Source organism: Parasteatoda tepidariorum, chromosome 2 (assembly GCF_043381705.1).
Source record: "Parasteatoda tepidariorum isolate YZ-2023 chromosome 2, CAS_Ptep_4.0, whole genome shotgun sequence".
Lineage (NCBI taxonomy): Eukaryota > Metazoa > Arthropoda > Arachnida > Araneae > Theridiidae > Parasteatoda > Parasteatoda tepidariorum.
In genome coordinates, this window is record NC_092205.1 from 19,863,136 (window position 1) to 19,887,713 (window position 24,578).

Sequence of the window (24,578 nt, forward strand, 5' to 3'; positions counted from 1 at the left end):
TCGACCACAGTCTGAAAAATTTTCAAAATTTCTCTTAACATGTTGTTCCACTAAACTCTTGAATTACATGAAAGAATAAAATGTGCTCTTTAAATATAGTTAATATTAAAATAATCTTTTCTTTTTTTTCTTTTGCCAATATGAAGTTAGAAAATTGTATATATAAACTATTACTCCTAATTTCAATAGTCCTTCATATTTTTAGTTTTCTAAACAAAATATGCATGTAAAGAAGTATTGTTTATATATTTCTGATTAAATATTATCAATAGTAGTAGTTATATATCTGCTTATATTAATTTTTGAATAGAATATTGGTAGTAAAAAGGGTAAATATATCTTTTTGACATGTTTGGAGATTTCATAATAAAGTTTATTATTTTCTGTACTTCTTAGAAAATGAAAATATTGAATTTAATGAACGGTATTGCCTGTTCTGTTTTAATAATAATTTCTTTTGTGTATGCTTGTTTTTTTTTCTTGCTAACATTAATCATTTAAAAAACATTTTCATGAGTTAATCATAAAATTCATACTATTTAATTATATTTCTTAAAAATATTATATTATGGTTATAACAGAAATCAACTTGTGGTCAAGCTATCATAACTAATACTTAATTTTATATTTATAAGGGCACTCTTTTTTTTTCGTGAAATATAACACCTATAAAATGACTCCTTGTTACTGTTCCTTCTTAATTTATCTTCAAAAAATTAATCCTGTTTTAGGGCTACTAATCTTATACTTTACTTATTTTTTTTTTAATTTTGTACCTATATATTTTAATTTAAAGAATTTTTCAAAAACAGATTATGTGAAATTAAGATTACTCAATAATTTTTATAATAGCTGTGTGGAGTTTCACAGCTTCTTTCAATAAGATTCAGTTGGTCTTCGATCTTAGATTTTTTTAGAAATAACAAAATACTTTTTTTTCTTAGTAAAAAATGCTTGTTTTTACCATTATTTACTAACATATTAAGGGTCTTTTTTTATCTACCAATTAATAATTTTTAATACATTAACTGAAATGGCTCTGACTTAACTAAGTTATTTCTGCCAGACCAGCCATGAATATTACTAGACATTGTTTTACATAAAAAATAAGAATTTTAAAAAAAATAAAAATAATTTTTCAAAATATGCAGCCAAATGTAACCGTTTCAAATGCTTGTGTCAAATTTGGATTGTATAATTCAAACTCGAATTTTGTTCCATATAACTTTCATTCCTCTGCACAAATAATGGAGTTAGAGCACATTTTTTTCTTTCAATTGCATCTAATGATATATAAAATACCCTATGCATTTTCTAGATGCTTTTAAATTTTTTAGTCCGGTGATAAGTAGTGCTTTCACTATCTTCATCAGTAGAGTGTTGATGAACTTGGGTAGACTTGGTTAACTCTTCAGTTAACAACTTATTCTCCAGCAATTTTAAGATGTGCCTGTCTGACATTTGCATGGCTAACTCAAATGCAGATCGACCAGAATAGTCGGCAATATCAGCACTGGTGCCACATTCCAGCAAGAGTTTCACCATATCTGTATTTTGCCCCATAATTGCGTGCATTAAAGGTGTTCGCCCACTCTTACCATCCTAGAGTAATAAAAATAGCAGATTAGAACTGTTTAAGCATTTACATTCATATTCCTTATAAGAAATTTGTAAACAATCAACTTTTAAATTTTATCAAAAATAGTTTGTAATTAGAAAAAAAATGTTTCATTTAATCGTAAATTAAAAAATATTGTTAAATTATCAAAAATAATAACAGTTATCAGCCGAATTTGTAGCCACAATATTTATGAATTGAATCAATCTTCAATTGAAATTTCGACCTGTTAAGACTCTTAAATTTTTACTGGAGCTCTGTGCTGAATGACCTAATACTAAGTTTCAATCAATATCTGCAAATTACAAGCAAAAACTGATACAAACAAGAGTTACTGTCTTTTTATCACATTCAAAGGGAGCATAAAAAAATGTGAGATACATTCAATTCAATAAGTATCAGTAACCATAATTGAAAATCAGTTTTTTTTTTTAAAAAAATAGGATTAACAGTGAAATACATACCGTTATATTCATATCGGCCCCACTACGATATAGGCAGGATATAGCTAACTTGTTGCCTTTAAGAACAGCATAATGCAAAGGAGTATAGCCTGGAAAAATAATATAAATCATTACTGTTTTAAAGGAACTCTAAAAAAAATTTCATCTATTTTCTAAAAGTTTTTTCTTTTCTATTTGAATTTTCTAAAGAATACTCCAACTTTTTTTTCAATTAGAAAATTTTTGAAAAATCGGAATTAAAAAAATAGTCATAAAATTTAAATCTATTTTAAGCATAGATAAAAAATCTATGTCTAAAAATTCAACTATAAAAGTTTTCATTTTTTATTAGTATCCTTCAGAAACATTCTAAAATTAACTGTAGTCTAGTTTGAATCCTTAACTAAAATTAATGATTCAAATTTAGAACATTAACTAAAATTTTTTACTTTTTGCAATACAAAAAATAATTATTGCACCAAAACAATTTGAAATAAAAAAATATACATCTTTTAAAGCAACTGATTTAAAATAAAATGTTGTAGCTTTTATAATTATTTACAATTTTAAATATATTTAGGTAACTAATTGTTTTACAATTTGTGTGCAAAGATAAGAAAAAGCCTTAAAATAGATAAATAATGCCAAGATTTTACCTTCATGGTCCATGGAGTTGAGTATGGAGTTTGCTTGTGGATGAGACAGAATTAGGCACAGGACGTCTTTTTTTACTTCCGTTTTCACTGCTAAATGGATAACAGAATTTCCGTTTCTATCCTTCATTGTAAGAGATGAACCACATTTTAACAATAATTTTACCATTTCTATGTTGCCTAACATGACGGCTAAATGAAGAGGTGTCTAGAATAAAAACAGATAACATTTAATTATTACAAAATTAAACAAAAAATTTTCTCAACATTTTATAAAATGCTATTTTTTAACATTTGGACTTAGGAGATAAGATCCTTAAATGAAAAAGTGGGAGAACATAAATACCTGGCGTAAGTAGTTAGTAAGATCAATCGATATTGTGGCTTTCAGCATGATGGCGCACAGCTTTTGTACAAGCTTTAAATTTTCTTGAACTACTGCCACATGAATTGGCCTGAAATAAAACAAAAAATTTACTTTATTACATATTGTATACTTTTTATTTCAAGTTCAACAATAGAAGAAAATAAACAAACTATTATTTTCCCCCCAATATTCTAGGTGCTGAGTGAACTTTTGTAAACTATAATATTTTGTTACTTCAGTACATTTTGAGTAAATTTATCTCAAAAAATAAGCTAAATATGTGTGTTTTTCACTATTACTTTTTTTAAAAAAATTACTTGAAAATGTTTAAGAAATTTTATTAGATAAAGGTTAAAATTAAAAACACTTTCATTACTTAATATTGTATTTTTTAACAATGCTTATAAATTGTTTAAAAAAAAGTTCTAGTAGCTCTATTAACAGTGAGGAGGATTCTAGTGAAGAACATTTCATGTAGTCATATTATTTTCCCCACAAATTCGCTTTCATATTAAAATATCGGTTGAAATTAATAATTAGCAAAAGTAATTTTACACAGCATTTAGTTTTAATTATATGTTGATGTCCTAAATACTGCGCAAAATTTTGCTAATTAATAATCTTAACCGATATTGTTAAATATGTTTTAGATATGATGATAGCGAATTTCTAGAAACTGTTACTGTGCATCGAGAACATGGTGAGAACAGAGGATTTTTTAGGACAGCATGAGTTAAGAGATTCATTGACTTATAAGAGCCAAGTGTTGGTGGCTCTGAAAATCCGAACTTGTCTATCTCAAACATCTTCTATAAATTATCTTAATTGTAAATAAATGTTTGGTATTTTTATAATTTACTAATTTTTTAATTCTGTTAACAAATGAAAAACCAAAAACAACTATTTTGTTTGTTGTAACATCAGGTGAACAAAAAACTATACTTATGTTTGTTAAATTTTGAATGAAATTGGTTGATAAGTAAGTTTTTCTGGAACAAAAAAAAGAAAAAACAATATTTAAAGAGTCGTAGTTTTTAAAATTATGAATTTAAGACTCCCTCTTTCAAAGCTAGAATTTTGTGAAAGGTTTGCTTTTAAAATGAAAAATATAGTAAAGGTTCCGTTTTTACAATAAAATAATTGATGAAAAGCCCGTTTTTATTGTAAAATATTTTGTGAAGGGGTCCGTATTTAAAATAAATTATACTGTGAAGGTACCGTTATTACTATAAAATGTTTGTCAAAGAGTCCGTTTTTTGGCTAAATTCTTTTTTAAAAATCCGTTTCAACGATAAAAGAATGTGTATAGTATCCAAATATCTCCTTGATATGTGTAACCAATAAATTTATCACTAACAAAAACTAAACACATTTAACCGAAAGTTAAATTTCGTGCCACAGAAAGGAAAATAAATCGATGTTTCTAAATCTGTATCAACTTGTTTTAACTGTTCTTAAAATTCATCTTTATTACAGCCAATAATTGTGCATTTTATTACATACAACCATATAAGTTCTGAATTAAACTGTAAAGCAAGTTTAATTTATATGAGATAAACTATTTGCAGCAATAAAATATAAAAGTGCGCTAGAACTATTTAGTGGACAAAGGGTGTTAAAAAAAAACATTTCTAATAAATTAAATCCTTTCCTTCTTAAACGAAATTGACGTCTAACAACAAAGGATATAACATTGTTTAATCATTACTAATGAATGAGCAAATATAATTTTACAACTAATTAAAAGCCATTGGTCCCCCCCCATATTAATTAAATAAATTATCACAAAAATATTAAATACATTTATCAATCTAGCTCTAAATTCTTTTAAATATAGTTTAATTTCAACCTAACACGATTCAATTGCAAATTAATTGTTTTGTTTTCTTAAAAAAAGAAAACGAGCAATCAAAAATCAATCAAGTATTATTCAAACCTTTTTCCTTACGCGAAAAAGAAGCTACGGTATAAAAAAATAAATTCCCAATTAGATTGCGTCACATAAATAACTCTCTACATCCTGTTGCTTGTTATACGGTTTGAAGAGATCTCTCATAATACGGATCTAAAAAAAAAACTATAAACCTATTTAATTGTTTTTCATTAATAGATAATTAATTAATTGATTTTTAAACTTAATTAATTAATTTTTAAATTAATTTAAATATTGAAAAAAATTTATTCTTTCTAAAATTATTTAAAAAGAGAGCTAAGTAAAATTTAATTTTTTAATCATTGATTCGATAGCAGGATTACATTACTTCCCCGGTACATAATCATGTAGTAGGAAGAAATTGTATGAAATTGCATTATCGACGGATGCCGTACAATATTGTATTCAGAATGTCACAAATGCTTCAATATCGTTCAGCGTTCACAATGTCAATCAATATCCGATCAGTATCTAACAATATCCCTGTGTTATTTGGGAAGTAATTCTATCATAATTTATCTGTAATTTCAATTTTAGCATCTGAAAGTTCACAATTTTCTCTAGATTTACTTAAACCCAGTTATAACGTCCTCTTAACGATCTATATTATTCAGCAAAAATATCTTAAGCCTCTGTATCGTTATCGTATAGTTGTAATGAAAAGTTTAAGATAGAAAGGGTTTATTGATCAAAGATGACAATTATATAAACATACATAAGAGAATAAAGAGTAATTGGCATTGGTGACAAAGTAAATCATTTTAACAATTGTATTCCGTATCTTTCTTTCGAGATAAATAATAGATATCAATATCAGTTTATAGCCATTTGTGACATTATTTCTATTAAAAAACTATTTTTTGCGTAAAACTGAAATCTACTGCGATCGAATTTTGATTGAATTTCAAGGCACAGAAATATTGAAATTATTTCTAACCATATTGCTTCAGTGCTATATACAGCGAAAAATGAATAGTGAGAATGTAGTGCCGACGATATTTTACGTTACTAAATCGGACAAAAAAAAGCGTACTTTCTCTAAACAAATCCAAAATTTAAATTGAATCAGTCAAATTACGAGAAATAAAAACTTAAATCTAAAAAATATTAAAATTTTGCTACTAGAACTATTCAGTAGTAGCGAAAAATGGTCTAATTGTCTTTTACCTCCACAATATTAATACAAGTTTTTTTTTCTTTTTCCTTTGTTAAACTTTTAAAAAAATTAACAATTTCATGTTTTTATAAAAACGTACAATGCGCAAAAAAAGAAGGAAAGAAACCCTGAATAACTAGTGATCCTAACGATCAAATTTTCATATACTAGGACTCAATATTAATGGTTCGAGTGCTGACCTCAAATATACTAATAATGCAGACGATATTTAAAAGTTACGAAAGCAGAATTTAAAAAAAAAGAACGCACTTTCTTAGAATAAATTTTGCTGCTAAAACATGCTAATACATTGCAAATACATTTCTTAGGACAGATTTTCATTCCCGATCCCCAAAATGTAGGGGATAGCCACAATCTGGATAAAATAGTCCCAATAGAATGTATGTGCAGCATTTATAAGTTTGAACCCTTTAATGTTGTTGATTTTACTTTTACGTTTTTCACCATATCGGAGGAAAGCGAAATGAAATAATTTTGCACAGAATTATAAAATTCATTTATTCAAACATAGTTCCGTGCAAAAAAAAAAAAAAAAAAAAAAAAAANAAAATGAAAAAAAAAAAAAAAAAAAAATTCTTATAAACAGGGTTCCCACTCAATTTCAGGAGGAAAAAAAATTCCTAATTTTTTTCAGGTATAATCAGGAAAATTTCAATGAAAATCCAGACCATATTTTATCTACTTTGATTTTTTTTTAATTTGATATGTCAAATTTGAAATATTTTCAGCAAAAAAAAATCATTGAATGAGAATAGAAACATGGAAGTTTCACTAAAATATGAAATTTTTAAAACAAATAATTCTAATATGTGTTAGAATTATTTAAATCGGATCTCACTAACTAATTACTGTTGCTAACAATTCTTAAGACTGGTCATTTTCCAGGTATGAAATAGGAATTTTTCAGGTTTTTATAAAAAATTGGAAATTTTTTTCCTTGACTATTCCCTGCTTTTTAGAGTCGAAATAAAATTTCCTGACAATTTCAGTTTTTCCCCGTTCTTCCTGACCCGTGGAAGTTCTGATAACTTTAATCAGCCCCTTGAACCATTAAGATTGAGTCGTAGTATATGAAAATCAGATCATTAGATCAAAAGTCAACCAGGGTATTACATTTATTTATTTTTTTGCTCACTGTACTTTAGTAATCGGGCCGAGTACCCAGGATTCGCCCAACACTGAAAAATTATAGGGGCAGTGAACAGACATAAAATGCTATTAAGTAAGAAAAAAATTCAAATGAAAATCTTATAATTTATTTAAGTCGTCAAAAAAATAGTTGATGAAAGAATTGAATAAATAAGAATTAATTTCATAATAACAGAATTTATGCATTTGGTAAACATTTTGAGCAGTCACCTGTCACAGATGTTGGCAAAGTAAATAATTCTGATTGCGCATGTATCCAAAGTACTAAGCACGAGTCTTTTGAATTTGGGGTTATTGCTTTTATCTAAAAAAAAAAAAATCTCTGTTGATAACAATTCTTGTTTTAATTGTAAAACTCAGCCAAATAAAAACGAATTGTTTCGAATAACTTTTGATTCAGTAACCAGATTTTAACAATTACGATATAAACTTCAAATTTTAATAGGCCCATCTAAAATAGGTATATTAATTACATAAAGTTAAAAATTAAATTGCCCTTTCTCTGAATAAGTGAAGATTTTGTTTTTGACGGATCTGAACTAGGAAAAAGAACGAAAGTATTTGGTGTGAAATAGATTATGTTAATTGACATTAATATGGTGTAAATAAAGAGTGCCATCCAAGAAAAATTATTATATTTTTTTCTACAATTTAATAAACAAGATTATTGCAATTACTTGATTTTTTTTTTATAACCGTCGTTGAACAGCCGACCCAAATTTTATGGGTTTACGACTACTAATGTTCAACTCCGTAGCCTTGTAATTTTGAACCCAATCCAGAAGACAAGGGAACTCCTGGATCAAGTATTGGGAGAAATTTGCCTTCGTGGAGGACTTCTTGATGAAGCTAACCCGGATTTGCGTTACATGGAGAGGACGACCGCGAGAACCTCCCACGATTAGCCTGACGGCAAGGGGGCTCCAACCCATGATCCGTCTACCACTGAGGATATTTCACGTCAGCACTGTGATCGGTGCAAGCCGGATGCGGAATTCGTATCGACTGGAATTCGAACCCAGTTCGCCTAATTGGAAGGCGAACGCTCTATCCTCTGAGCCATCGCGGCTCTACTTGATTTTTTTAATCAAATTTGGGGAAAAATGAGGTTAAAGGTTTGTCATGTTGGCGTTAAAACAGGATAGACTTGCCCACAATAGACATTTAAGACCCCTTGGATTAAGAGAGGCAGAGTATCAAGAGGTAGTTATTATTTAATTAGTTTAGTTTCAGAATTATGGTTAACGAAAATTAATTATTATGTTCTAAAGAAAATGAATACATTCTAATATACTATTATCATCTGAATTCTTCATTTGATTACATCCAAATCTGCGTACCCTTTATTCTTGCAACACTGGGCTTTTTTGCACACCCGTTTTGGATAAATCTACACAACTCTTTTAATGATCGATAATTGGCCCCATCTATCCCTCCAATATCAATAATATTTTTGGTAGACCATCAATTTATCCCCTGTTTCAATCCCAAAGTTTAAGTCTTTGAATAAATACTAAAATCCCTGCGGCAGAATTCCAGCGACATTGTCGCAGAACGTTACTAAGTTCTTGCTTTTGAAAAAAAAAATTGTTCTTTTCCACAGAAATTTACACGTAATATTTGAATCAAGCATTTAGATAACCACTTTTGATGCTCTCAATTTACGACGATAGTATCGTAAATCGATGTAATGTTTCGATTGTATTTTCGGCAGTTATTGATATTGATTTTCACGTGGATTTTAACCATCCCGATATATTTCAAACAATATGGAAAATTCGAATCGTGCATTTGAGTATTTACCTTTTGAGGCAATAATTCTCTCAAATTTTTGGCAGTTATTGCTATTGATTTCTCCATGGTTTTTAAACCCGATATCTTTTATGCGATACTATTTATTACAACAACGTAATCTCAAAACGAAACACGCATTTGAGGAGCCCGATTCGGGTGATTTCGTTGTTAATCTTTTTTTCGGTAATTACTACTACGGATTTCATGATTTTTAATTATATTTTTTATTGCGATAATTATTTACAAAATGCGAAGAAGGAAACTATTTGTGTGTCTCTCCCACAAATTGCGAGAATCACCCATAATATTAGAATAAAAAAAATTATTACATGCTTTATTAAAAAAAAAATTATTTAATTTTTTTTTGTAATCACAGCGCTTTTGTTATTTTAAATTTGTAACATATATGTTTGTTATTATGTTAAGTATCTTGCAGAAAGACATTAGTGACAGAGTTTTGTAGCAGATAGCTCGAAAAAATTCTGCCACAGGGCCTAAAACATATCATTTAAATATTTTTTCAAAATTATTGAAAAATGTCAAGCTTCCTATTTTTTAAGTAAATCAAAGGAGAGAGTTCAGATTAAATTATTGAGGCAACAATTTACTTTGCCTTAATATAAATAAATTCTGTTAAAGCGTTTTTAATTGGTGGTCCACGGCCCCTGTGGACCACCAATTGGACCAATGGACCACCTTAGCGAATTAGTTTCATATGCAAAATGATTTCAGAAAACACACAGGGTTTCTAAGTTCAAATTAAAAGATTTTAAAAAAATGATAATAATTTAAAATAAACCAAAAATGAACACGTACCAATATTTCTAAGCAATGAATTACTATAATAGTGGAATCTTAGTTATCATTAATTATTCATTTTATTTTAAGGCGTCTCATTGAATGTTCAATCATTATTATTATTACATTTTGTCCAAAATAAGATTTACATTTTTTAACTTTTCGAAAATCTGAAATAAAGAATGTGTTAAACACTAAAAGAAAGTCAGTCTCTAAAAATTTGAAACCGCAAGATGTTCTTTTTCATAAGATCTTATCTTGCTTTAAGAAATTTCTTTATTTGTCTGCAGCTCAAGAACCAATCGAAAGAAATATGGGTCTTAACTTTAAAATTAACATACTTGTAAGCACAATCTAAACGTCTTAATAAAAAGTCTTATGACCTACGGAGGGGTGCATAACCTTTTTGAGTGAAGGGCCACTTTCACAGCAGGCAGATTAACAAAGGGCCGCACGCATATTTAGTCATGTTAGTGGCAAACATGATAATTTTTGTCAAAACATGAGTGTTCTAAGCACTTAACATATTTTCAGAAAATGGAATACTTTTAATTATTTGAATTTATTGAAAACTAAAAAAACTAATGCTTTTTTTAAAGAACTTTTTCCATTTTTCACAATAATTTTATTAAAATTTTATTTATAAATTTTATAATAATAAATTTTATTTGTAAATATTATAAATTTTAATTAAAGAAAATTTTTAATGTTTAAACAAAAACCAAATTAAAAGAATTTTTTTTATTGCGTTCAGAAGCTCCCGCGGGCCGCACATCAACAGTCGGCGGGCCGCAGGTGCACCCATAACATACAGGCTTTTTCCCAGTGTTCTGCTAATTTGCAGGCTTTTTCTTAGTGCTTTACTAATTTTCAGGCTTTTTCCTAGTGTTTTACAATTATCAGGCTTTTTCCTAGTGTTTTACTGATTTTCAGGCTTTTTCCTAGTGTTTTACTAATTTTCAGGCTTTTCCTAGTGTTTTACAATTTTCAGGCTTTTTCGTTGTGTTTTACTGATTTTCAGGCTTTTTCCTAGTGTTTTACTAATTTTCACGCTAGCGTTAGGGTGAAATAATGCTTTTTTTGTTCAATTTTTTTTTCAGATTAAAAAAAAGCAAATTTAAAAAAATAGTTATTATTTTGATTATTTTTTTATAACTTGTTTAGGTTCTTCAGAAATCAAAGTCCCTAGGTTTAAATCAAAGTCCCTATAGGTTTATTGGACCTATAAAACATAAGCAAGATCTGCCACGGTTGAAGCTGTGTAATAATAAATAATAGTAAATAATGATGACTCATAATAGATTGAAATTTTAGCTTACCTATCCCCATCAGCATCTGAGATCATGGCTATCTGCATTCTGAGAATTCTTAATTCTTTCTTATTAAATACGTTTTGCGATTCTTTGGACGAACGTCGAGGTGATTCCTTCGTCCGATTCACTTCTTCACGACTTCCACCGATTCTTTCAGAAAAAGAATCAATCGCAACAGCTGAAGACTCAACAGCTGAGTGTTTGCGTTTGGTTTGCAAATTATCACAGTTGACCATTGAAGGCAGTACGTTTACTGAGTCTGAATTTGACAGTTCTGGAAGTTGAGTATTATCGAGATACAGTTCGGATACAGTAGAAAACTCAATCGTGTTCCTGATCATATCATACTTAACAATGCTGTTTGTTTTAGATGAATTGATCTTTACAGCTTAAATAAACCTAAAAAAGTAAATTAAAATGATTAGGATTTTAATATGGCAGTAAACACAGAACGCATTCAAGTCTTAACAGGTTGATAAATTTACTTCTTTCATAATTCCAAGATGTTTCACTATTTATTCTTTGTAATCCAAACGAATAATATATAACATCAAGATTATGCGTTTGAATGAAATCAAACACAATCAGAACGATTCAGCATTTTATATCTCTTAAAGAGCTTCTACAAATCATAGGTGATAAAAAATAAATCCCAGAAATACTTCAAAAATTCATATTGCAACTTTGTTAGTGAAACTGGTAAGAACTTAGATAAATTTTTAGAAACTCTCATTCAAACAGATATTTACGTCTATTGATCGGTGAGTAAAACCTTTTCATTCCTTATCAAATGTTTCCAATTGAGTAGGAGTAGGATTTTTATTTGGGGCAATATTTATATAATTTACTGCATGAGATAATGATAATGAGATAAGGAAAAATTGTGATAGCTACTTAAATTTATTTTTCAGAAAAAATATGCTTTTTAAATTTTAAAAAGAAAAAAAGGGGGGAATGTTGCTACATTACTTCATGGAGAAGAATTAAAAAAGAGTAACTTTTTTTACAGAAAAGAATGAATGAAGGACTAATTTATTTTTATTTTTTTCTTTCAGAGATAAGATTAGAATAAATAATTCTTTAAAAGGGAAAAAAATTTGTCAGTTCTTTCATAAGGGAGACTAAATTTTTAATAATTCTTTCAGAGAAAAGAGTTGAAAGAACAATTGTTTATAAACTCTTTCAGAAAAAAAAGTAGTAGACTATGCAACAAAAACATTAGTTTTTGTTAACATAAAAAATAAAGAGTCCATTTTTTTATTAATTCCTCTCGAAAAAAAAATTAAAGCACAATATTTTTATGAATTATTTCAGAAGAAAAAAAATTTAACTAAGAATTATTTTTCGCCATATTTGCTAGAATTTTGTGGAAAGTTTAGCCCATAGCAATTTTCTTTCGTTTAAATTTTATTTCATAACAAAGAAAAAGTACTAGTGAAAAAAATTCAATGAAAACCTTTGTTTTACATAATGTATTAAATTAATAAATACACTTATTTGTAAGCATAAATACTGTTATGATATATGCTATGAATTTGATATAATAAATTTTTGAGGCGAATCATTTAGATCCGGGTATTACTATTGATATAGACAATAAAAAAAAATTACTGAATCACAAGAATTCGCTTTGTCTGGGCAGAAGAATAAGTAGAAAAGAAGTAAATGTTTTTAGTAAAATAATTTGCATATAAATCTTTATTTTGATTAACAATAAAAAGGAAATTGGGTACTTGCACTTCAAGAAGAAGAGCACGCATACCCACACAAGTGACTTATGACGTCAGCGCCTGCTGGTCGTTTATAAGCAAAATGGCGTGTTAAAGTTGAGCTAAGTTTCTCCACATAAGTTAGAATGATAATTAACGTGAAGTTAATTAAATATAGCGCCGTATCACACATCNAAAACGGACCCTGGTTGAAAGAATGTGAGTAATTTTTTCACAATTTCACGAAAAACGGACCCTTCACAAAATGTCTGGACAGACCCCTGATAAATCTTTGAGGCGAATCATTTAGATCCGGGTATTACTATTTATATAGACAATAAAAAAAATTTACTGAATCACAAGAATTCGCTTTGTCTGGGCAGAAGAATAAGTAGAAAAGAAGTAAATCTTTTTAGTAAAATAATTTGCATATAAATTTTTATTTTGATTAACAATAAAACGGTACTTGCACTTCAAGAAGAAGAGCACGCATACCCACACAAGTGACCTATGACGTCAGGGTCAGCTGATCGTTTATAAGCAAAATGAAGTTGAGCTAAGCTTCTCCACATGATAATTAACGATAATTAAATAATTAGAATGATAATTAACCAGGGGTCTGTCCAGACATTTTGTGAAAGGTCCGTTTTTGTAAAATTGTGAAAAAAATTACTCCTAATTTGTGAATATAAAATAACGTTAAGTCCCATTCTTTCAACCAGGGTCCGCTTTCGTGAATTTTTGAAAATAGGGTCCGTTATTGCAAAAAAAAAAAACTTTCTCAAGGAGTTTTTTAATTGTAAATAGATACAAGATTATGCTCAACACTGTAAAATTATAATTAAAAAAATTACATTTTAAAAAATAAACAGCAAATGCAGCTACTAAATTAGCGATGCAACATACAAATATTTGGTATTTAACCTATACTGCTGAATGCAGAATATTCATTTCAGACGAATAAAGGATGAAGCGTCTGCCGAAGACTAAATTTAGTTCCGTTTACATCCGTCTTTCTCCCCCCCCCCTCTCCTGGGAAGGGTTTATTCGATTAACAAAACAATAATGAAGATAAACAAATTTGTGAAGGGTCCGATTTAAAGATAAATTATTTTGTGAAGGGTCCGTTTTTAAGTTCAAATGTTTTGTGAAGGGTCCGTTTTTATGAAAAGATATTTTGTGAAGGGTCCGTTAACGGACCCAAATTTCTTCTAAACAGACCCCTGTTAACGTAAAGTTAATTAAATATAGCGCCGTATCACACATCGAATTTAATGAAATATAATTCTTCCTCGTTATTTGATATTCGTTATAAAATACATGAACAAATAATAAATAAATTTATTATTTGCTCATGTATTTCATTTCTACTGTAACCGTGATTTATTTTTGTTTTGTGGACCTGGAAACTTCGATGCATAATTTGTTTATGTACTACACGGCTTTGTGCCTGTCTTTGAGTTAAGTAAGAAATATATAGTGAAAAAATTGAAATCTTTGTGTAAGAATATAGAATGTGTCACTTGAGAAAATTGATACTTGAAGGGGTGTGGTTTACTAGAAATAGAATGGAAAGAACAGTTGCTAAAGTTAATAAACACTACGTTTCAACAACCAATCAGAATCGAGATGCCCACACTACGTCAGTTGCAGGTATCACATTGCAGATAAGTGCCCAATTTCATCAGAATATGCTTATTTAGATAGCTATAACCAGTTGTTAGTATAACCAGTTGTTAGTATGATAGCTATAACCAGTTGTAGTTACTAGGTGTCGGGACTTTAAAGAATAAGATTAAGCGAGGCTGGTCGAAACAAGATAAATAATGAAGAAAACAATATAATCTGCAGTGTTTAAATCAAAAACGTCAGCTGTAAATTTTTTTTCTCATTTTTATATTATTTCAGTACAAAACGAGACTGACTTTTGGTTTTAAAAGACAAAATTTGTTTCGGATATACTTAGAAATGCGATTTAATAAATTAATGTTTCTCAATTGTCTATTCAGTTTTTCAATGTGTGGGTATCCGTGATCTTCTTGAAGTGACGTAGTGTGTGTATCTCGATCCCGATGGGTTGTTGAAACGTGGCATTTGTTTATGTTAGCTACTGTTCTTTCCATTTTATTTAGAGATTTGCCAATCCCGCCATGTATCAATTCTCTTAAGTGACACATTCTATATTCCTTCACAAAGATTTTAATTCTTTAACTATATATTTCTTACTTCATGCAAAGACAGGGATGAAGAAAACATAAACAAACTAATTATGCATCGAACAATAAATTCAACCGAAATCGATACGGTTCTGTATTTAATTAACTTTACGCTAATTAACATTCTAACTTACGTGGAGAAAGTTTGCTCTACTTGAACAAGCAAATTTTACTTATAAAGTCTCAGCTGGCGATCACGTCATGGGTCACATATGTGTAGGTATCCGAGATCTTCCTGAAGTGCAAGTATTCAATGCACTAAATCACATTTTTAATTAAATCACTGGTGATTCTACTAGTTTAAATCTATATTACTGATCGTTGACAATTCATTGTTTTCATCATAATTTATCTTGCTTTGGCTAGCCTCGAAAAATCTTTCTTATTTTGCAAGTGTTACGATTTATAAAAATAAGTCCTAACACTTGTTGAAAAAAAAAAAAATTAAGAAAGTAACATAAATTATAGGTAATTCAATTTTTTTCCTTCTTTTAATTGTTAAGAAGCATAATTTCTTATAAATACTGAAAAGGCTGTAAACAAATAAATATAATTAAAATACTTGTGAATTCCTATTAGTAAGATCTAAATTTTGGTTCATTAATTTTTAATTCGTTCTTAAATGTACTAATTTTCTTTCTAAAAATTTAAATCCTCTATCTTATGACAGTTTTCGTCACATATTTAAAAATAATAATTTTAACGCTATTAAATTTTCGCATCTCAAATTGAGTTAAATATTTCTTTATAAAAAATTTATGATACTAAAATAAAATATTATTAAAAAAAATTTCCAAATTTTACAATTTATTACATTTTTTAGTGAATACGCAATTTTTTAATCAGACAATATGATTAAAATAGAATTCTAAATCAAAATAAATATAATGGAACTTAAATAAATAAATACATTAAATTCAAAGTAAAATATAACTAAACAAAATAAACGCATTGAATTTCAAATTTAGTTTAATTTCAATTAAAAATATAACATTTATATATAAAAAAAATTTAAAAATTAAATAAAAAATATACATTAAATTTTAAGTTACAAACATGAATATTCAATAACATTAACCAACATTCATGAGAATTAAAACCAAATTGAATAGCTAGTTTTATTAGCAACTGCATAATTGAAAAAAAAAATTCATAGTAAATTTAATAAGAAGAAATTTTACTCACATTAACGCTTTCTAGCAAAAAATGACTACAAAATTATACTTTAAACGATGTTAGGATGATAACTATTACAACATGAAAAAGGGGAATATTGAGCGAGTGCAAGTTTCACTTCGAATTGGTTGCGAAAAATGCGGTTTCATTTTATTGGACCGGGAATTTCCCTCGTTTTTCCACACGTCATTTCATCTAAAAGGATCATATAATTGTTCAAAGGGATTTCCCGGAAATAACCATTTTTCCCGTTTTTTGCATAATACTGTTAAAGGAAACAATACTTCACAACAATATTAGTAAAAAAATAAGAAAAGAAAATAGTAGTAAAATAATTAAGTGAATAAAATATAATAATGAATAAATTTAAATTAAAATAACTTCTAGGATGGGAAATCTTGATTAATTCCACTTCTTGAAATATTTTAAATTTAAGTGTCAAAGCTCTAGGATTAATTATAGCTTTTTATAATTAGAATAAATTTCTAGATAATAAAGAGTAACACCTCTAAACGATGTTAATTCATATTTAAATAATAAATTTATATTAATTTACAATACAAATATATTAATTAATTTATATAAAAGGAATTTTAAGAAATAATGTACATTTTTCATCAAATTTTCCACTTTTTGTTTATGAAATTAGAATGAATGAATTGAGGAAATTAGTCAAGTAGGCAGTGAACGTTGAACGACTCATATAAAACTATTTTTCCCCTGTATTTCCAAAAATGATTAAATATATTTCATTTCAATAAAATAAAAATATTATTTGTGTTCGATTATTATACATCAATTAAGAGTAAGTATTATTTTCTTAAGTTTTAATCAATTAGTTAAAAAATATGAAAGTTCCTTACAGTAAATTTTAAATTAATCTTTATAGTATTAATGAATTTTTAAAACACGTATAATTTACATTCGAATAAAAATTTAATTTTATTGAACTCAGGAACATTGGCGCGGTTTGAATCGACCATTTAACTCATAAAAATTCTTCAAGTGGTTTTTTTTCCCCTGTTAACTATTACAAGATATTATGGGATACCCTGCATAGCTAGTTAAAAATGTTAAAATGCTCTTGAAATTGTATTTTTATGAGAACAGCAATTTTGCAGGGTAATTTTTCAGTTATTTTTAAGCAATTTTATAGTTGGAAAAATTTGCTGAATTCTGACTTCTGCCTCTTATAAGTTGCATCCTGTAGATCAAAAAAGAGAAGGAAAAAAAAAAGTTTTCGATTATCTAAAAATTATTTGAATTCTGTCTTATCACTAACTTATTTAAGCACATTTCAAAGTCATTGAGCCTAATGTTTAACGGAACTATAGAAAAAGAACATAAAAAATCGTTGGAAAGACACTAGATTAATAAATGATTTATTAATAAGTCGTCGTTTTATTCATAAATTGCAAAATCCAATTCATTTTTAGGTGATAAAAAAATATGAGAATGAATTCAGTGTATCATTTATTAAACTATTTTCTTTAACACTCATTAAACTATTTTTATTAAAATAAATTTATATTTGCGCTTGTGATGTGAGATTGTTAATTATTTTTCTTAAAAATGGCTCAGCACAATTTCATTATTTTGTAATAATATATTACAACTGTTACGTTATAATAAATAATGTTATTTAAAAAAAAGTGCCTTTCACTTTAATTATTATGTATAGCTTGAAATAATTAATTACTGAATAATAATATGAACACTTTTTTGGTACTTGGTAGATATTTTAAGTGAGTAGAAGTCGCGGAGTTGTATATTTAAACAACTGGCTTCGAAATTGTTAAGCAATAGTAATTCTAGAATTTTATGATTTGGATATGGAAAAATTCTAGAATTTTAGGGTAAACATCATAATCATATGTTAATCTTATTTATTTATTTACAGTAGGGCAATTAGAAATTCATCATTTAGCAAACAACCACCGACATTTTGCTTTGCGCCTAGCTAATTAAAAAAGTATTTTCATATTTTATTATCAGCCTAAGAGCTTTTACTTGTAAAGGAGAGATTCAGTTTTCAGTAATTGTGTTACTTAATAATGTACATATTTTTAACTCAACTATGTGCAAACTAATAAATATTGCGTTAAAAAAAGGTTGCTTATTTTTTTAAAATGAAAAATAGACGTTCAGTAAATATGACTATTTTTAAGCAAACGAGATGAAAAGTCATGCAACAGCAATAATATACTTATTAGCTGGTAAAAATATCGATTATCTGATAAAAACGATAATTCTTAAAACTGTTTTTCAGAATGGAACGAAGCACGAAACAGCGTCTGTAAATTTTATAGTTTCACAATAATACATAATCAAATTTCTAAAACTTAAAAGATTTGGTCGCGGCCTTTCAAAATATCTAAATAATGTTGAAATACAAAAATTACCATTTAAAATAAAGAAGTGAAAATGCTGGTTTTATTGGAATCGTTTGCACATTATTATTCTTAACTTATTCGAATAGGATTATAATTTATTTGTATATATTATATTTTTGTATATATTATATTTATTTGTATATATTATATTTATTTGTTTATATTATATTTATTTGTATATATTATATAAATATATTTTTGAATAGGAAAAATTGGCAAGAAAAAGAATGTAAATGAAGAAGGAACAGCTTTATAAAATATTGGAACAAAAGTTTCATTATTCCAATTCATTGACCTCTGGGCCTTCCCCTCGGATGCATTAATGCTTATGAGCATATAAAGCGAACCTAATGTTTAAATCGAAAATAGCACAGGAAAAATAATTTGTAGAACGAGCTGATGAGTTTCCCTATTTTTCCCTAAAGTGGAACGTAGAGTAAGTGGAATTTCCCTTAAGAGGTTGGAAAAGTAATTATATTTACAATACATTGAGTTGAAGGAATGAAATCAGCATGACAAAGCGAATGGAGAGCTTTGTTGAATAATTGTGTGAATATTTTTCCTTGTTTTTTTTTCACGAAGAAACTCATATTTATTATCAGCGTGTTTTTTGTTTGATTTACACATAATTTAAGGAGAAGAAATATAGGAACTCATTCTACATAAAAACGGAGCCATACAACTAAGCTATAAAATTAGGTGTCCGATTTTCATGTTCATTATTGTTTATTAAATATATGTCCATCGTAGTTTAAAAGTTTATCTCTTAACGGATCAATGTCGCCTTATAAGCGACATGGCATTCTCACTTATTCGATCATATGCCTTGTATATCACAGTAAAAATCACTTTAATTTACCTCTCTTATTTTTATCATATTTATAATTCACATAACAATTAATTATCTACCAATGATAAAGAAATATTATAATTAATTATTATAATTATGCGTGGAGAATAAAACTTAAAATACTAAAAAAGAAAAAAAAAAAATTGGTGATCGGATATAAATTTAATCACAGGTTTGAAAAATCGCACCTGGTAAAAAAAAATAATAATAATAAATAAATAAATAAAAAGTCCGAACTCTACACGGAACCTTAGAGTTCCGCGGAACAAGATTTGGGAACCATTGGTTTAGACCAGGGGTTTCTAACTTACCTGAGACCGGGGGCCGCAATTAAAAACACGAGTCAAATGGCGGGGTGCAACTTTATCCAAATTTCATATAGAACTCTTTTATGTTTGAAGGAACATTAAATATTACTGTCAGACAAGTTGTGCAAACAAAAGTATTGAATTACAAATTAAAATAAGGAGCAGATTTTTACCTGATAAATAAATCTTATGGACCGTCAGTATGTTAAATTTCACAGAAACGAAGAAATTAGGTTTTTTTAACGAAAGAAAAGTATTTTAAACCCATATAGATTTTTTACGGAAATTGTCCGTAAAAAATGACAACTAATATATTTTAGTTCGTGGGCCACAAAAGAAGGCTTCGCGGGCTGGATGTGGCCCGCGGGCCACTAGTTGGTAACCACTGGTTTAGACAATCCAAGAAATCCCATCGAATAAAGCAAATTTTCGATGGAAATGTTTCGATGAAACGTTATTAAACTAGGTACTTTTTATTAAATAATTTAACATGGTCTTTCACGGAAGTTAATATGACAGCATGCAATAAAAGAATTGCTCTTCTAGCAATCTTTGCACATCTAGCAAGTGAGAAAACATTAAAAAAAAATTTTTTAAAAATCAGTTGCAAATACTTAGGTACATAAATTTATTCTTCGATAATAAACATCAAAGATGCATGCATTAAATGTTTTTAAATATTTATATAGATTAGATAAAAAAATAAATAAACAATTTTGAAATAAATTTTGTAACTACGTCGTTTCTGTACAATTGTTTCTAAAATCAAATTTATAATGTAAACAATAAATGTGTGTTTTTTGAACGCTCTATACATGTGTTATGGTGAAATCTAATTTTAAGTGCAAACCTAAAGCGTTAAGAAAAGGCTTTAATAAATAACTAGAAAAAACCTTAATTGCATATTCGTTGTTCCGATTTCTCAATCAAAATTTCAATTGATAAAATTTGTATATCATAAAATGTGTACAATGAAAAACAAATAATATTAATTTTATACATCATGTCGGAACTTCCACTAAAATTATACAAAAATTAATAAAGATAATGAATATAACAAAATAAGCAAAATTTACCTAACGTTCATAATTTTTTCTAGAAAAGTTAGCAAATTCAAGTAATGCAAGTAAGAATAAATAAAATAAATAAATAAAAATATGAATCATCATATTTATGGAAGTATGAGACCGGGAAATTTCCCTATTTTCAGTACCTTGCGAACGCGATTTTTTAAAGTTAACCTTCATTTAAATTATGCCAACTTAATTTTTTTAATACGTAAAAATTACTGTTTAAAGCAATAAAAAAAATCATAAAACCATTATTAATAATTAATGAGGTTAAATAGTTATTTCCTGTTTGAAAAGCCTTCGGACTGAAAGAGCATATCAGAAAAATGGTTGGGAAAAAAAATTTCAGGCATGCTTAACATAAAAAAAAGTATAATAGACGCACTTATAAATGCTTTTTTAAGCGTTAAAAAAAGAATTGAAATATTGAAATAATAATAGATATATATTAAAGAGATTTACTGAGTTGAAAGTAAAATACTTTTTTAAATTGATGTTATAAAATAATACCAAATAATGATTTCCCAAATATATAGTTTCGTTTCATAGCGAAAAATCATATTAAATTAAATGTAAGATGATTTAATTGGTACTAATTATTTTTTTACAACATTTAAACATTTTTAACTGATAAAATCTTCATAATATTTTTCTATATATTTTTTTATAACTTAAGCACCGTATGTTTGATTAACTATGTACTTGATTCTGTTATTATATATTTCAAAGCAAATAAATAATAATATTGATTATAAATATTGAAATCATTAACCTAATTCACAACACTTATATAAATATAAATCATCCATTTTAAAAAAAAATAATCATTCAAAAATTTATAAATTAAAAAATTCATTTAAATAATAAATAATTCAATTAAAATATAAATAAATGCATTTAAAAATAAAAGTTAGTTTGGAAAAAAATAAAACTGTTATAACATATTGGAATTTTTTTTTGTACAAGAATGTATCAACACCTATAGATAAACAAAATAGAGTTTGAATGAAAACAAACCATTTGACTAATTTTAGCGAACAAGGAGTTGATATAAAAAAATCCTATAAAAAATAAATAATTCAATTAAAAAATAAATAAAAGCATTTAAAAATAAAAATTTGTTCGGGAAAAAATACATTTATTAAATTACAACAAATTAGAATTTTCTTGTACAACAATCAATCAAATTATGAACAACACAGGTAAACAAAATAAAATTGGATTAAAAACAAACCATATAACTACTTTTAGCGAACAATGAGTTGATACGTCAATTGTTTTCAATCTGCGGTTTGTTTGCTTATTTTAATTTTTACCATTGAAATAAGCTTAGCAATAAAGTTAAAAAATATAAATTGGCACAAATTAATTTAAAAACATACGTTTATTTTAAAAATGATTCTTATAAAAATTGTTTTGCTAATTTTCTTTTAAAAATTTTGAAGTAATTTCTCAAACAACATATGGTTAGTCTATTATATTTAAAAAAAAAAAATTTCTATATTTGCATATACATTTTATACTTTGAAAACTTTTTTTAATAGTAGGTTTAAATATAAAAATTTATTACGTTTAAAAAAAAATATTGTTAATACTTAAATCATATTTAATTTATTTTTTGAAATAATCTTATCTATTAATAGTTTGTACTGTCCTTATAAATTTGTATATGTTATAATGCTATTACAGAAAATTCTTTAAATAATTTAATTATCTTACGATCTAAATGTTCTTAATGTTTAATTATTTTGGTTAAACAATACAACAAATTATTAATATAAATTGTCCATATTATAACTTAGCATCTAATGTTTTATTGCTATTTGAAAAAAAAAATTATTTTAAATACTTACGTTATATTGAATTATCTTGGTCAAAAGAATTCTACCAATTAATAGCTTTAATAAACCTTATAACTTTGAATATAAGAATCGCATGAAACTGCAGTTACATTTAAAACCCAAATAATACAAAAAAAGACAAAATATTGAAATAATTTTTTTTTTAAAATTATGTTATGTGAATAAAATATCTAAAATGCAGAGACGACAAAACAATTGGAAAAAATATATAAACTACTTAATGCTACTCACACGGTCAGAAATAATTCACAAGCTTGATTAAATTTTCTTAAATACTTGAAGATAACGAAACCTATGCAGATAATAAAGAACGAAGACTGTCAAAAGCTTAGTTTTAAAAATGTTTACATCAGAAAGTTGTTTAATCATGATGCGGACAGGGGAATCCCCATTCACCGTTGGATGAAGGGGGGAAAACGGCATTTTCGCTAGGATTGGCGAGAAAGCGCTTTTCTGTTGGTTGACATTTGCATGAAACCTGTTTTTATCTTTTTGAGGTCGGAAAAAGTAAGGATGGGGCATTCTTTCAAGAAGAAAGGGACTTTCCCTTTAAATTTTCACTTACGTTGGTTGGTTGTAAATCTAATGGTTATATCTTATCTTATATTTCTAAACACTTTAAGAGAAGAGGTTTGATGATTTAAAAGAAAAAGAAACACTTTTAGAGGGAAGTTTCCCCTTTATTTTAGCGATTTTTTTTTGGATTTTATTAAATGAGAATTATGTTAATAAGTCTGATTAATATTTTGAAAATCTTTAAATTAACATCAGAGCTGTCCTTAGAATTTTGAAATGCACATTTTTAATTATTGTAGCATTATTATGTATTTCATTTTAAAGAAAATATGATTTTTTTTTTTCTAAAACATTTTTTCTTTAAATTTTATTTTCAGAATTTATAATTATTTTTTTTTCTTTCTAATTTATGATAAATTTTGCAACCTCAGAAGTGAAGAAAAAGAGTTCCGTTTAAATAAGTATGTAAAAGTTATTAATATATCGCATGTTTAAATTCTTTCATTTTGATAACTATGAAACATATCAATAAGTTCTAGATATTCTCCGGGCCATCTGCCATATAAACATTTAATCAGAGAAATTCATTAGCTGGAGATAGAAATATAATAGTTAATTTTAGCTTAAATTGTTAAGTTTTAAAATTTCTAATGAATCGGTATTTTGTTAGTTATGAATCGGAGTAAAATTAGAATAGAAATAATTTGTTTAATATATATTTTTCTTTTTTTTTCATCATTTCAAACTGATAAAATAAGATTAATAAAGCCATGTATATAATTTAATTGAAGAAATGTCAGTACGCTATTGAATTTTTTTTCTAATATGAACAATTATTTAACTTGTAGATGTTTTAACATTAGAAGCTTCACCAGGGAAAAAATTTACTTTTGGACAAAAGTTTTTTCTTTTTCTTTGCATATTTAAAAATACAAAAAAAGCTTTTAATAATCTGATTTCTGGCAATTCTACAAAATTCAAATTTTGAAGTAAATATAGATATATAAATAAGCGTTAATTTATCAAAGCAGTTTTCTTTTTATCTTAAGTTTTTGAGCTTCTATTTGTCTATTTAACATGAATTTCACACTTTAAAGAAAATCGCATCTTTATTTTTATTAATATGCATGTTTTAATGCAATTATATATTATTCAAAATTTTGGGAAATGGCTGATGTTTCAGCAATAGTTCCAGTAGTACTTTATTCTAGAGCAGCAATATGAGCTATTGGC

General features: G+C 26.9%; 1 protein-coding gene across 2 annotated transcripts; it reads right to left on the minus strand.

The window, feature by feature from the left end:
* Positions 1-756: 756 nt before the first annotated feature.
* On the minus strand, positions 757-23,287 carry LOC107457574 (B-cell lymphoma 3 protein homolog). 2 transcript variants are annotated; one of them, XM_016075762.3, is made up of 6 exons: positions 23,061-23,287; positions 11,252-11,644; positions 3,061-3,169; positions 2,718-2,922; positions 2,083-2,171; positions 757-1,602 (listed from the first exon to the last, which is right to left on the minus strand). In XM_016075762.3, the coding sequence occupies exons 2-6, from the start codon at positions 11,584-11,586 to the stop codon at positions 1,315-1,317; spliced, it is 1,026 nt and encodes a 341-aa protein (XP_015931248.2). In that variant the 5' UTR covers positions 11,587-11,644; positions 23,061-23,287; the 3' UTR covers positions 757-1,314. The 2 variants fall into 2 exon arrangements, with proteins under 2 accessions (XP_015931248.2, XP_015931249.2); XM_016075763.3 differs by having other exon boundaries at positions 22,821-23,184.
* Positions 23,288-24,578: the final 1,291 nt, after the last annotated feature.